Source organism: Orycteropus afer, unplaced genomic scaffold (genome assembly GCF_000298275.1).
Source record: "Orycteropus afer afer isolate SDZICR_OR568_19922 unplaced genomic scaffold, OryAfe1.0 scaffold00048, whole genome shotgun sequence".
NCBI lineage: Eukaryota > Metazoa > Chordata > Mammalia > Tubulidentata > Orycteropodidae > Orycteropus > Orycteropus afer.
In genome coordinates, this window is record NW_006921635.1 from 3336149 (window position 1) to 3350459 (window position 14311).

The following is a 14311-nucleotide window of genomic DNA, read 5'->3' on the forward strand; positions in this document are numbered from 1 at the left end:
CACCAGCAAGCCGGAGGCTGGGCCAGGAAGCCCTTCAGAACATGAACTACCACTGGGCAGGAGGGAGGAACTGCAGCTCAAATGAACATAGGAGGGACCCTCAGTGTCACCTAACCTGAAGAGCAGCTGTCTTCTCCTGGCAGACCACTGGTAGGACAGGACCAGAGACAGCAGGCGTGTCCCTTTGTCCGGGCTCCCTGAGGGCAGGGGACTGGTGACTGAGGTCGCTGGGTGAGAGCGCACCACAAAGGGCTCCCAGAGCTGAGCCACTGCTGTTGGTGGGACCCACACCTGCTATCAACCTGAGTGTGGTATCTGGGACGGACCAGGGGACCGTCACAGTGGGGGAGGGGCCCTGAGGCTCTGTGTCAGGAATGGCTAGGGGCACAGCCCCCTCTCCACAGGCAGGGCAGGGTCTCCATGGCACCTCATGTGGCCACATGCCAGCTAAGTGCTAAGACTCGCCAGTTCTCTTGCCGATTCTGGTGACGGCCTTGGACGCTTGCTCTGGCAGCCGGGCTGGGTCTGTCAGCACAGAGGTGGTGGTACTCAGGTGGCGGAGGGTGTTCAGCACCACTGCAAGACAGGACGGGGGTTAGCCAGGCACACGCAGCACCCGCAACCCCTGTGTCTGGTCTGCACGTCACACACACAACCCCATGTGGTGACTCTCTAGCACACACCGCTGAGCCAGACGAAGGAAGGAGAGATGGGGAGCCCTCTGCTGATGCGTAGGCACTCACACCTTTCTGCCCCTTGCTGTTGTTATGTGCCGTCGAGTTGGAACCGACGCACAGCAACCCCTCCTTGGGTTTCCGAGGCGGTATCACTGCGGAAGTAGATTGCCCAACCTTCCTTCCGAGTTTGAACCACCAGCCTTCTGGTTAGCAGTCAAGTGCCTTAGGCACTATGCTAGGACTCCCCAAACCCTACTAGGGGTTCCAGACAGGTAGAGAGCCCTAACTTGTGTCTGCTTTCCACAGGCTGGGCTCCATCTGTTTTACTCTTAAGCTTCCATAACCTGAGTCTGGAATCTCTGGGTGATGCAACCCGTTCATGTACTTGGCTGCTAAGCAGGAAGCTGGAGGTCTGTGTACCCAGAGGCACCTCAGGTAATCCACTTCCGGAAAATCAGGCCCTGCCAGCACTGTGGACCAAAGCTCTATTCTGACACGTGTGGGACTGCCATGAGCTCGAATCAACTCCATGGCAACTGGTGTAGCCTTAACATACAGGGATAGCTTATTGTATGAACTAAACAGGAAAGTGTACCTGAAAAAACCTGACACAAAACATAAAAGCGACTGCTGTCAAGTTAATTCCAACTCACAGTGCCCCTGGAGGACAGAGTAGAACTGCTCCATAGTTTCCAAGGCTGTCATCTGTATGGAAGCTGACTTCCATTCCATGTCTTTCTCCAGCGGAGCAGCTGGTGGGTTTGAACTGCCGATCTTTCAATTAGCAGCTGAGCTCTAACCACAGCGTCACCAGAGCTCCTTACTGGATACAAGTCTTACCACAGCAGGTGGTCAGCTGACAGAGGCTGGATGTGGTCAGAGTGACATGCAACCTGACTGTGGGAATCACCTGCTTTCCGCTGCTCCTCTAAGCCTCTCTGGCTAAGGGCCAGCTGAACAGCACTTTCTTCGGCCCTGGGGTCCTTACAGGGGAGGTCTAGGCTTCCCTAGGTCCTACCTTCTGCTAAGGGCCATCAGGACAGCGCCCGCCCCGCACACTCACTCGGCCTGAGGACGGGCAGAGAGCAGCGCTGGTCAAGCCAGGACAGTGTCGTCCGGTGGAGCTCCTCCAGGCTGCTGGTGGACACCATCCCCTTGAATGACTCAAACAGCGGCTTGATGATGATACTGAACTACACGCTTGTTAAGGAAGGGTCTGTGCAGGGCAGGCCTGGGGCACGTAACGGATTCCAGTTACGAGCCACTCTCCCTGCTACTGGTCTCCCTTGGGACAGGCTGAGAATCATCCAGAGAGAATGAAGAAACAGAGGGTGGCAGATTGCTCCAGACAAGGCAGGCACGTCTTTAGCATGGCTCAGGCAACCCTCTGGCAGGACGGAACAGGAATGGGAGAGCAGGGCCGGTGGAGAGCCCTAGTACAGCAATGTGGACACGACGGTTATTATGGACACTGGCGAGAGCTGGAGACGCGGAGGTGTCCAGAGACCATGTGCATCTCATGTTAGGTGTGCCAGCTTCTGATCATACCGTGCAGGTCTCCCAAGCCCCTGTGGGAATGGGTCCAGGAAAGGCACAAGGGACATCTCACCGATTCACCCTGACTGGGATCATGCCCACAGTGCCCACTCTTGCAGCCATTTTACCAAGCCTCATCTGACTCACGCCACCTGCCAGCACTTGGCTGAATGGTACGGGCCAAGACCAAACAGAGTAAAGCCAGGTCAGGCACTAGGGCTGGTGGCCCCTTCCTTCAAATCACCCACTAGGGTCATCTGCCCCATTGCCATCAAAGGCAGCTACAGTTCTCTTTTCTTGCATGACTGCCCCCTCAGACCATCGGATTCAAGGCCCTAAGGCAGAAGCCGAGCCCCCAGGTGTGCAGAAGGGTGGCTGGGTGGGGGGTAAAAATGGCAGGAGCACCCAATAGGAACCCACTTGCCATCAGAAGGCAGGGTAGAGGGTGGCCCTGGCCCGGAGGCAGAGCTGGGACTCGGGTGCCCGCCCTCCTCACTAGTCAGGCCCTGCAGAGTTGATGCAGAGGGCAGCCTGAGGGGACAGGCCTGGTTTCCTGTCTGTCCCAGTGTGGTGGCTCGTGCTGCCAGGATCACTGAGCCTGCTGCTGGCTCCTGGGGTCCCTGCCCCTCCCACTCTGCAGTGGCATGGGCACTGTCTTTATTCTCAAGGTCCTGTTCTGCCTCCAAGCCCTTCCTGTCAGGTGCCCAGGAGGCCCCAACCCTGGATGCAGTTGCTGACGACAGCCCTACTGCACACGGCAGCCGGTCTCCTCTAGGAGACAGGAGGAAACCTATGGGAAGCTAACCTTCCTAAGGAGAATGAGGGCTGCCATCTGCTTTGTCACTGCACGGGTTGGGGTGGGGAGCCAGTGACACCAAAGATACAATCCAGAACTTCCAGTTCTGCAGGGTCCGGCTCTTCACATACTCCTCAAACATGTCTCTCATGTGATCAAACTGACGCCGGGTGACAGGGACGCCGGTGGCAGGGAGCAGCTGCTGGCAGGAGCTGAAACAACAGCGGGCAAGCTTTGGAGGCGCTGCCGTGCGGCAGCGTGGAGGAACCCTCTCCTGCCCGCCTGCCCACTGCCTCACATGATGGTGGCGTTGAGCGCCTCGATCTCCTCCCGCAGCTGCCGGGCCTCCTCCTGCAGCTGGCCCCTCTCCTGCTGCAGCTTGGTGATGTACTCCACCGTCTTCTGCAGGGTGATGGCGTGGCTGGTCTGTGGGAGAGGGCGGGTCCCCGGCACCAGCGACAGCTCAGTGCATGGCAGAAGGCACTCCTGGCCAGCTCCCTGCCACCCCCATTTGCTTGTGAGCTCACCAGCTTAGAATTATTAGAGATCAGACTGTTCAGGGTGTCGAAGCCTATCTTGATGTTGAAGCGCCTCTTCTGTTCAGCAGAAATGTGCTTCATCTGCCGGTTCTGCCGGGAGATGGTGTCACTCTCGACACGGGTTAGGCCCTACCCTGCACACCTCCTGACCCCATGTGAGCCCAGAGCAGGTGTACACAGAGGCCAGGCTACACAGAGGTGTGGAAGGAGGAGGTGACAGTCTGAGCTGTTCCCACAAGGAGCAGGAGGGGCAGGACAGGGACACCATGGCTACGAAGTGGAGCCAGGAAGTCAGCCACAGAACAAATGTGCTAACTGGGCTTTCAGACCCAGTGTCTAATCTCTGTCTCCTGGCCCCGTGTTTTTCAATGCTACCTCGTCTTACAATAAATGATGGTTTGAGCTGACCACCAGCACCACACAGGGACTATGCTGCAGGCCCCAGGCTCGAGCCCCTGCAGAGGTCTCCACTATGCCCAGCACCACCGTGGGGCTGACAGTGGGGAGGACGCATAGCGGGTGCGAATGAAAGGGCTGTGCAATCCCGAGATTAAAGCAGCAGCCCCCAATGTGTGTGATGCGCCCCAGCGTTGTGCAGCCTGGGCACTCTGCGGCTCTCCTGTCCCAACTCGCCATGTCCCCAACAAGGGAGAAGCTGACCCAAAGGCTCCCACTGTCTTCCTGCCACCCCCGTCCTCCTGAGGTGATCCAGTCCTCAAATACCTTTAACACAGCCACATTCTTAGGGTCTGCAGATTTCCCTGAGCAGGTGTTCTGGGGAGACTGGGGACTGGGGCTTTGTTCAGACGCACATGGAGAGGCCTGCCCAGAGCTGGGGCCGTCACGACCTGACAAAACAGACTCCTCTTGGGAAAAGAACCCTAAAGTGTCTGCGGCAACCCCAGGGAAAACCTGACAAGACCCAAAATTCAGTAACTTGTTTCTAACTCCCAGAGTGGCCCAAGCAAAAAGAGACACACTGGCCAACACAAAGCGGTGCCCAGCCGCCCCAGGGTGTGTGGCCCAGCCTGGGCAGGATCCTGCTGTCAGAGGACAGGCGGGCGTGACCTGGACGCAGTTGTGCCACCAAGAAGTCCGCCTCCAGGCACCCAGGGGCATCTGTGGCATCTGCAAGGCCCCCTCACTCTGCGTTCTCTTACTTTAAACCGGATGGTCTGTCGTTTCACACTTTGTCTCACCCACCCCCTGAAGTCCTCTAATTAGAAAGAAAGACAAAAACCCCCTTTCAGGCCCTCAATGCATGGTGGAAAGGCCTGTGGCTGAGGCAGTGTGCTCTCCTCACAGGGTCTCTAGAGAGATGTCACGGCTCCCTCTGGAATCGGTCCATGCTGCCTTAACGGTACCGGCACCGTTTCCCCAAACAACTACCGTGCCACACCACAGCCTCTCCCGACCCGCACCAGGTGGACTCATCCTGCCTCTCCCTTGTAACGATAACGATGCCAAGTCTTTTTCTGCCCTACAGACTAATCCTGATTTCCCAAACCCTGCTTGGGTAGGTTCTCCTACTGTCCACTCCCTTTACGGGAGAGATCTCTCCTCCTCACGCCTTCTGGAGGCAGAAGGAGGACAGCTGTTGCATGGGGTGCTGGGACAGCAATGCGGACACTGCCAGAGCCTGCAGTGGCACCGGATGTAAACCAGCCCTGCCTGAGCCCTCAATGCTCAAACAGGCTCAAAGACGCCAAGTGCTCTGACCATGGGGAGCCTGGGGCCAAGGACAGGCTGCCACAGCACCTCCTCAGCTCCTTTCTGGGATTGGAACCGACAGCTCAGAGCCAGGCATTGCCACAGAGAGCTGAAGAGCCTTTCCTATGCCGTGCGCCCAGTCAGCCAGACCGTTGCCCATCCTGACACCACCAAGCACAGGCCTGGGATCTCACTGCCCTGTCCTGAGGACCAGGCTCAAGTCAGGAATGCCTATGCTGAATGTTCCAGCCCGGGGGCCTCTCCTGACAAAGCCCCACCACCCCACTCGAGTGAACACTCACTGGGACCCGCAGTGGGGAGCTGGGGGCCACCCCCGTGCGATGGGCCCTGCTCGCCCTTCACCAGAGCGTCCGACACAGTGCTCGAGGAGAAGAGCCGGGAGACAGGAGGCTGGCTGCCTGGGGTGTGGCCGAGGTCCGCCACCAGGATGCTGCTGTGGAACTCCGTGACTCCAGGAGCCTGCAGTGAGTGGAGAGGGCTGTCACTCCAAGTGCAGACTACAGCCAGGCAGGATACAGGTGGTGCTGTAAGGACATGGAGAGTATGCCCAAGTCCCTGGCCCCTCCCCAGGACAGGTGCGCCACCTCCTCACCCTGGCAATGGCGGTGGGTGTGATGACCACGTTGGGCTGGGGCACAGTGGAAGCCAGCATCCCTTCTCTCTTCAGGGGGCCTGAGGTCATAATCACCGCCTGTGGCTGTCCTGGAAAAGCAGCTGACAGCCGGGGAGAGGGGTGAGCGCCCAATCTGCAGACCGCGTTCCAGTTACAGCCAAGAAGCAGAGCCGCCAGACTGTGTTCCAGCTACAGCCAAGGAGCAGGGCCGCCAAGAACAGACAACCCCTCCTGCCAGGGAGACACCTGGCCCTCAAGTCAAGAAAAGACAAAGTCCCCAGAGCAGCAAAAATCCTTCTGCACCTCGTCCCTAGAAGGGACAGACAGCAGGCCCAGGAACATGATGGTCTGGACTGGGAGGTTTCAAACTGCGGGTCAGACCAATTTAAAGGAAAAGATACGGGAAGAGGATCAGCCAGATCACACGTCTGCATGCTGTCCTGAAACTGGTGTTTCCCTTAAAACGTGAGGGTGAGGGTGGGGTGCACAGCTCCTGGCCCACCCTGTGGGGCTAGGACCCAACCACACTCAGGTGCAGCTCTACCTTGACTCACCTGGAGTAATGCAGGCGCTCTTTAACACCAAGGACACAGGCTCTGGTTTGGGAGCAGGCACTATTTTGGGGGGCTGCTTGGCTCTACCCCCAGTGAAGGGCACAGGTTTGGGGGACACAAAGGTTAAACGGGGTTGGGGGGGCCCAATGGCTGGTGGCTGGATGACAGGAGACAGCGCCAGTCCACAGGGGGAGACGGAAGGGGTTGGGGGACGGGTGGTGATCACCAGGCCCTGGCTCTGGCTGAAGGTGGTGGCAGAGGCATCATGGGTGAGCGTATTAGAAGCTGTGTGGGTAATGACAGAGGGGGGCTTGCTGACTCCAAACTTCTGTGCCTGCAGGAAGGCAGGGGGAGCTGAGGGGCTCAGGGGCGTGGTGGGAGGCGGAACTAGTGGTAAGGCAGGTGAAGCAGGTGTGGGGGCAGGGCTAGGAGAGAGTAAAGGCATGGTAAAGACAGGAAGGAAGGGCTGTGGGACGTTCAGTGGGGGCTCCGAGGGGCCAAAGGTGGTGGGCTGGACGAAAGGGTCCCTGGCGCGGGGGCTGTGGTCACAGCTCTGCTGCTCCGAGGGGTCCAGAGACGTGGTGGCAGTGGGGGCAATGAAACTGTCTGGGAGGCTCACGGTGGGAAGAGCGGCAGTTGGCAGGATGCTCTCCTGAGAAAGGAGGAGGAGGAAAAGGAGAGGAACAAGGGCTGGGGTCAGACACTTGCTCTCGCCTTTTGGCACCACACACCACCAAGTCCACCACTGAACTGGGTGCTGGGACAAAGCCCTGGAGACATGGGCCAAGGAGCTGCATGCCCCTGGGCGTCTGCAGAGTCCTGTTTTCACCAGGAACCAAAGACAGCCTGAGCGCAGGCGGCCACTGCTCCACAGCTGGATGCCAGCCAGGGACTATCTGGTTTCCAGAATCCAGCACGGTCTCCCCAGGGCCTCTGCCACCTTCCAGTACAGTACAGAAGCAGCCTGCATCACAGGACCGTCTCCTGTGTCCACTTCTAGAGAGGCCGCCTCTTCCTGGATGGGACAGGCTACGATGCCATTTCCACAGAAGACCTTCATGCCCGAGGGAGGACGGCAGGGCCAGGTCACCTGAGTCTCAGTGGACATGAGCAGCAGCTGAGACCCCTATGGGTGGAAACCAGGCCTCACTCGGCCCAGCAGCCCTAGGGCCAGGGAACCACCCCTGCTGACTGCAGAGAAGAGGGGAAAAGGCATCTGACCGCGAACCAGAAGGTTGGCGGTTCAAACCCACTACATGCTCTACAGAAGGAAGATGGGGGAATCCACTTCCATAAAGATTTGGTGACTTGGAAACCCAATTGGGGTGGCCATGAGTCGGAATCCACTTGATGGTAGTAAGTTTGGTTTTTTGGTTTTACCTTTATTTAATGGTCTGTGTTTTCTGTCTGTCTAGCTAATTCTACCTTAACTGGTCAGAACAGAACGATACACGGATAAGGGTCCCTGGGAAGGTGCTTCGAACCCAGCCTCCACCTCATGGGCACTGAACAGAACGCTCAGAGTCAGGATTTCACTGATGGGTCAGCACAAGACGGAGCAGCCCCGAGCGTGCTGCTTGCTCATGACCGCATGGTCCTGCCCCGAGCCGAGCCCTGGTGGCCAGCTCCGAGGACATGCTTCATACCTGAGCAGGGGGGCTGCTGGGATCAGGTGCCGGGGCAGGAGCAGGCAGCACGGGACCAAAGATGGAGCGGCTGGAGGAGAAGAGGTCTGGAAGACAAAGCCAAGGGCCTTGTGAGGCTCCTGTGCTCACTGCTGCCAAGGTCCCGACTGAACGCTGGCCCCAGTTTACCCAGCTATGGTGCAGGCAATGGCACACCCTCCCACAGAGAACTCTGCAAAAAGAGGCCCTCTGCCCGAACCACACATGCTGGCAACTAGCCTGGGCTCTGAAAGGCTCCGGGGCCTGACCCTTCACCGGGCTCTAATGAATGGGGAGCTAGCGTGTGATGGCTGTGTCCTGAGCGCCCCCTGCTGCCCAGAGGGGGAACTGCTTACGCCCAGGGCAGAGCCTGAGGCTCCGGACAGAACACAGAGTTTCTCAGAGAACATCATCCCAGAAACACTCCCCAAGGGAAAAGGCTGTGATCACCAAGTCCTAAGTCTGCTGCTTCCCCATGACCAGTGCTCTCTGCTCGGGGCTGCTCACCCTGGAAAGGCTCAAATGTATCCATGAAGTCCAGGTTGGGCTGCAGAGGGATCAGCCCCGGCTGGATCATGTCTGCGTTCCCCAGATGCGCTGTGAGAATCGGACAGGAGACAGGCGTCATTCTGCCTTCTCAGACAACGGCGCAGGAACACGCAAGAAGGCCCTGCTCACGTTCTAATTCTTTCAAGGGGAACTGGAGGCAGCCGGCTGGGATTCCCACCTTCTGCAAGTTCACGGCCCTTCTCTGCCCTCAGAAGGCAGGAGAGAAAGGTCAACGGAGGAGCGGGGAATGGGTGCCCCCAAGAAGCCGTGAACAGCTAAGCAGAAGCTCCCTGGCTCCTCCCTCGGGGGTCATCTCTCGGACAGCATGCCACCAGGCTAGAGGTCCCGCCCAGGAAGGATGCTCCTGGTTGTCCAGGTGAGTCGCAGGGCCCTGTTGCCCCGTGTAGCCACACCCCCAGCCAGGTGCAGAATCAGAAATACAACACGGCACAGTGACCCAGACCAAGCCCAGGATCTGCTCTCCCACGGTGGCACCGAGGTCTGCCACCTCCCCTACCCCATCAAATGGATGTGGCCTCATGTCAAACAGGGCTGGCCACTTCTTTGTTTCCTCACACACCTGCCCTGAGCAAAAGCAAGGGACGTGCAGCAGCCCAGCGCTGGGCCTGAAACACAGTCTGGCCCAGGGGCCTGGCCAGGAAGTAAAAGCAGCAGGCTCTTCAGGTTCAAAGGACTCAGGTGCGGTTACCTATCTCCCGTGGGTTGGGCCAGGCCACGGGCTGGTGCGAAGACAGCGTGGAGAAGAGGGTGTCGCTGAACTCGGACATGAGCATGTCTGTGTCCAGCAGCTGGTCCTCCTCCATGGGCACTGGAGTCTTCCATCCATCCCCACGTTTGTGCCAATAGAGCATATCGTCATCCTAACTCACAGAGGAGAGAGGGGTGGGAAAAGGAGCAACATGGAGCTCAGGCACCCCAACCCCATGGTGCTGGGGAGGTGCTACAAGGCCCAGGCTCCAGTCTAGTCGGCCTTTACCAGGCCTCTGTGGGAGGAGGGAGGTGGCCCCTTCTCTAGCCTGCGGGAGAGTCCCATCCACGGCAGGGATCAGGGCTCTCGGCAGCCAGAGGCAGCTCCCGTGAGGGGTGGCTCCCTTGAGGGCCACCCCCCTTGAGAGGCGCCCAGCTCTCCCCGTCGCACACCCACCTGGGCCAGGCTGGAGAGGTCCTCATCCTTGTGCTGCTGGAGCTGCAGGGAAGGGAGAGCAGACGAAGGGGTGCCCTCAGGCCCTGGGCAGGGTCAGTGCCTGGGCTGCGCTGCCCCAGGAACAAGGAAACCTTCTGGACACCCTGTGGGGCTCTGAGTAGGGAGAGGGAGCCTGCCTCTGCTGTCCCCAGGCCAGGGCCTGGCACAACAGAGATGCTCAACCAGTGTGGCATCAATGGCCCTAGTCCCCTGGCTCCCGCCCGTGTGACTCCCCAGCCCCGTGCGTCTGGGAGCCGGGGTTCTGAACACGGGATCTACTCCTTTCCTCGCCACAGGGCCTTCCTGCGAGTGCGTGTTGGGAGCTGAGGCTGGGTACCCGTTTCTTGAAGTAGGCTCTCCACTTGTGATACTCCCTGATGACAATCTCGATGCGGCTCTTCCAGTACTTCCCTTCCGTGGTGATGGCCTGTCACGGAGACAGAGAGTAGAATAAACAACAGCTTCTTGGTTGATGACCAAAACTCAACACGTGAAGGGAGAAGAGTCAGATGCTGGAAGTCCGCCTGGGTGGCCGGCTGAGACTGCGTGCGTTACACTGATGCTCACAAAGCGCATCCCATCTCGTCCCCCCGACTGAACCTGCACTTTCATTTGAAGACCTAAGATATCCCCGGTCAGTGGGACTGGTCCTGGGGATCAGGCTTGGAAGCCCACGGCAGAGCTGGATGCCTGGGTGGGAGGCGGAGCCTCTGAGCCACGCACAGGAACTCACGGGCAGCCACTCGGCCGCTTCCAAAGGGTAAACACCAAGCCGATTACAGACTTTCAGGTGGAATGTAACCTCCAAGAGCGTCTAACCCAACTTTTCCATCAGGGGAAGCAGGAACTCCTCTCATGATATCCTTCAGGTTATCTGCATAAAGAGTTCCCTACCCAGCCCACCCCAGGGGCCATGAAGTCGATTTGGATCCATGGTGACCCCACGCCTGTCAGAGGAGAACTGGGCTCTAGAGGGTCTTCAGAGGCCGACTTCTCAGAAGTAGACGGCCAGGGCTTTCTTCTGAGGCCCGTCTGGGGGGGCCTGAACCAACCAGCGTTTGGTCAGTAGTGAAGCACATGCACCATTTGACCACCCAGGATAAAGAATTCACTACTTCTTCAGCCCACCTCACTTCCAGGTTCCTTTTTTGTCTTCTTTTGGCTGGAATATTTTAAAGCAAGTCCCAGGTATCATCATTTCACACATGAATACTTTGGTGTCTGTCTCTGTGAGGAACCTTTTTTTTTTTTTTAATTGTGATTTGGGTGAAAATTTACAGAGCAAATTCACTTTCCATACAGCAGTTCACATATACTTTGTCTCATGACATGACCACAATTTAGCACAATGCAACAGCTCCCCTCCCACTTCCTTCCGACAGTTACCTCTTCCCTGTGTCCATCCCTCCATGCACTCCTGCCCCCTGAGCTGTCTCCCTGTGCATAAGCAGCCCTTCTTTCTCCCATGATTGTTCTCTCCAAGGAGTATATCTACCTCAGGTAAATGTTCAGCTCATATGCCTATCTTTTGTTTGGCTGGAAGCCACAAGTGTGGGAGGAACCATTTTTTAAAGGACGATTCTAAAATCCCCACGATACCTACCAAATGACATTCCTTCCTATTGGCTAACACCAGAACATGCCTAACTGTCTCAAAACGGCCTTTCATTAGGTTACTTTTTAAATTGGGTGTTTTTCCGTTGTATCATAAAAGCCAGCCACGCCTGGGCGAAACCACAGTAATGCAGAAGAGCAGGAATGAGGGTCTCTTTGCTCTCACGCCCCATCTGACCGCACTCTCCAGATGATCCCGTGTTAAATGACTTCTGGGAACCCTTTTAGACATTTCCTATGAACAGATCATCCCAAAGACGCACATCATTTTAAAATTATGTTAATTTAAAAAATTAACATCCTTGTGCCACCTCCTGTTTTGTTTACTACTTCCCTGACACCTTTCCCTCTCAGTGCGTAAGGGCCTTGAGGGTGGCCTCTCTTGAACAAGGAGCCAGAGCCTCCTGCGGACTTCCGGCAATAATTTCACATGAGAGCACAGGCTGTGTCCTGATCTGGGACCCTTCGGTTTTAGGTCAGCGCAGCCTGAGAAAAGGGAACAAGGGGAACCCTGCAGCCCATGGGCTATCAGAAGCCACTAGCTGCCCATGTCCTTTCTTAAGGACATGCAGCCCCTGGTCTCCCGTTGAGCCCTCTCAGAGTGGCCCTCCCCTCCTGCCACCATGGTCACTTGCCCAGTACCTCTGGCCGGCGATGCTCATCCACGTCCACGGAGCCGTCGAGTGGAGTGACAAAGTGGCACACGGGGTTCTTGCGCTTCTCCAAATCTGGGCACAGAGTGCAGAGAGGATGAGACACAGCCACTGCAGCCCAGAGCCCTGACGGAGCTCCCCCCGCACCTGTCTCCACCCCTTCCCTGGGTGCGGGACCCTCCATGTGGCCTCCCGCCTCCTCCCACGGGGCCATGTTAGAAGACAGGAAGGAGCCTGTCGACCATGCGCAGGCAGGAGGGGCGACTGCTTCACTGAGAGGTAAGTGGCCCCCGGCTTGCTCATCAGAGGGTGCTGCGCCCTGAGCTGAGGAGAGGGCCTGTGCCTGCTTCTCGGACCTGCTGCTCCCCGACCCTTCCAAGGGCCCCTCTCTGCTGCAACCTTCCTAACGCCCCCAAAAGAGCGAGTCCCTCCTCCTCTGCCTGGACAGCACGGCATGCCATAAGCCTGAGCCTACTACCACAGGACCCTGCTGCTCAACACATCTGTCTTCTCCCAACTCATGGCACCTGCTGTCGACAGAGTCAGACGGCCGGCCTCGGACGTGTGTAGCCCTCCCGTCCAGACTGCCCGAGACACTGCAAGGTTCCGAGAACACGTGCGGGGCCCTGGGTGCTCAAACAGCACTCACACTGCATGTACCACGCCCGCCAGATGGCGTTATTGAGTCGGATCTTGTCCCTCCACTGCAGCTTCAGGCCTTTGAAATTCTTCCACTTGGGAGACACCAGCTTCCCACTGGAAGGCAAGACAAGAATTTGGGAGACTCAGTGATCCTCTTAAAATGAAGCTAAACCAAGATGTGCCACTCATCAGCCAAGACCCAAACCGATCAATCCAGTCCAAGCCCAAGCTGGACTTCATGAGTCATCAGCTAGGCTATGGGGTCACTACAACGTGATACCGGGTGGCAGGGAGTGGGGGTGGAGGGCAAGGCATGGAGGTGGCGATGGTGCAGGACATGGAGGGACAGTACTGGCTGGGGACTGACACTGTGGGAGCTGATGGTACATCAGGGTTCATAGTACTATCCAGTCTACTTTGGCATATCTTCAAAATTTGCCAAAAAAAAAAAAGTTAAAAAGAAATCTCTTGACCACAGAATAAAAGCTCATCTTCTTTAGTCTGGTCCTGGCCCACCTCCTTTGCCACCAGTCCCCATGAGATACTCACAATCCAGGGACACCAAACATCCCACCTGCCTTAGCACCAGTGAGGCCTCCCCTGCCTCAGGCCACCCCACCTGTCATCCTTAAAGGTGCTGCTCAAATGCCATCTCCTCTGAGCAGTACACGGGGACTGCCACCCATGTCTTCAGGGTCCTGTCAACCCCTCTCAGGCCCTGCCTGCCTCCTCAGTACCCACACAGCAGCGGAGTCACCTGCTCTCAGAAGGCAGGGCCCGGGCCCCACATGCCAGTTCAGCAAGTGATGAAGAGCCTGTTCTGTGTCAGGAACCAAGCTAAGAGCTGAGGGTTGCAGGGGAGGCAGACCCCTACCCACAAGGAGCACACGGCCCATGTGCTGAGTGTCACACAGCAGGCACAGCGGACCCAGCCACAACAGTGAGCAGAGACTCTCTGGAGGAAGTGACATTTAGGAAGTGACACTGAAGTGAAGGCCCAGAGGCCAAGGGGAGGAGGGAGGACCGTGCTGAGCTCTGCCCGGCTTGTGCTGGAGGCAGGGGAGCGGCTGGGTCCAGGCAGGCTGGAGAGCAGGCAGAAGCCAGACCACATGGGGCCTCAAGAGCCTCGGTCAGGGGCTCGGTCTTTTCCCTAAGAGCAACGGGAAGCCTTTGAAAGGCTTTAAGAAAGTGAGTATCAGAATCTCATTTGTGCTTAAAAAATAAACAAACAATGTTGTTGTTGTTGTTGTTATTTGCCGTCTGACTCATAGCGACCCCTCCTTGGGTTTCTGAGGCAGTATCACTATGGAAGTAGGATTGCCCAACCTTCCTTCCGAGGAGTGGCTGGTGGGTTTGAACCGCCAGCCTTCTGGTTAGCAGGCAAGTGCCCTAGGCACTATGCTACCAGAGCTCCTAAACAAACAATAATTCTCATTAAAAAAAAAAAAAAAGACAAAAATACTTGCATGTATTACAGAAAAAAAGCAAAAACCGGACTATATAAAGAATCCCTACCCATTGTTAGAAAGACAAACTTTA

At 57.2% G+C, this 14311-nt stretch overlaps 1 protein-coding gene across 1 annotated transcript in view; it reads right to left on the bottom strand.

Moving 5' to 3' along the window:
* Positions 1-454: 454 nt before the first annotated feature.
* Positions 455-14311, bottom strand: part of LOC103194828 (MLX interacting protein) — an 81897-nt gene continuing 68040 nt past the window's right edge. The window contains 16 exon segments of the mRNA XM_042780577.1: positions 455-576; positions 1741-1870; positions 3098-3221; positions 3308-3435; positions 3537-3638; positions 4272-4396; positions 5561-5738; positions 5872-5993; positions 6447-7098; positions 8093-8178; positions 8618-8707; positions 9369-9540; positions 9825-9866; positions 10201-10290; positions 12120-12205; positions 12780-12886. Coding sequence (XP_042636511.1) covers positions 455-576; positions 1741-1870; positions 3098-3221; positions 3308-3435; positions 3537-3638; positions 4272-4396; positions 5561-5738; positions 5872-5993; positions 6447-7098; positions 8093-8178; positions 8618-8707; positions 9369-9540; positions 9825-9866; positions 10201-10290; positions 12120-12205; positions 12780-12886 — 2356 coding nt within the window.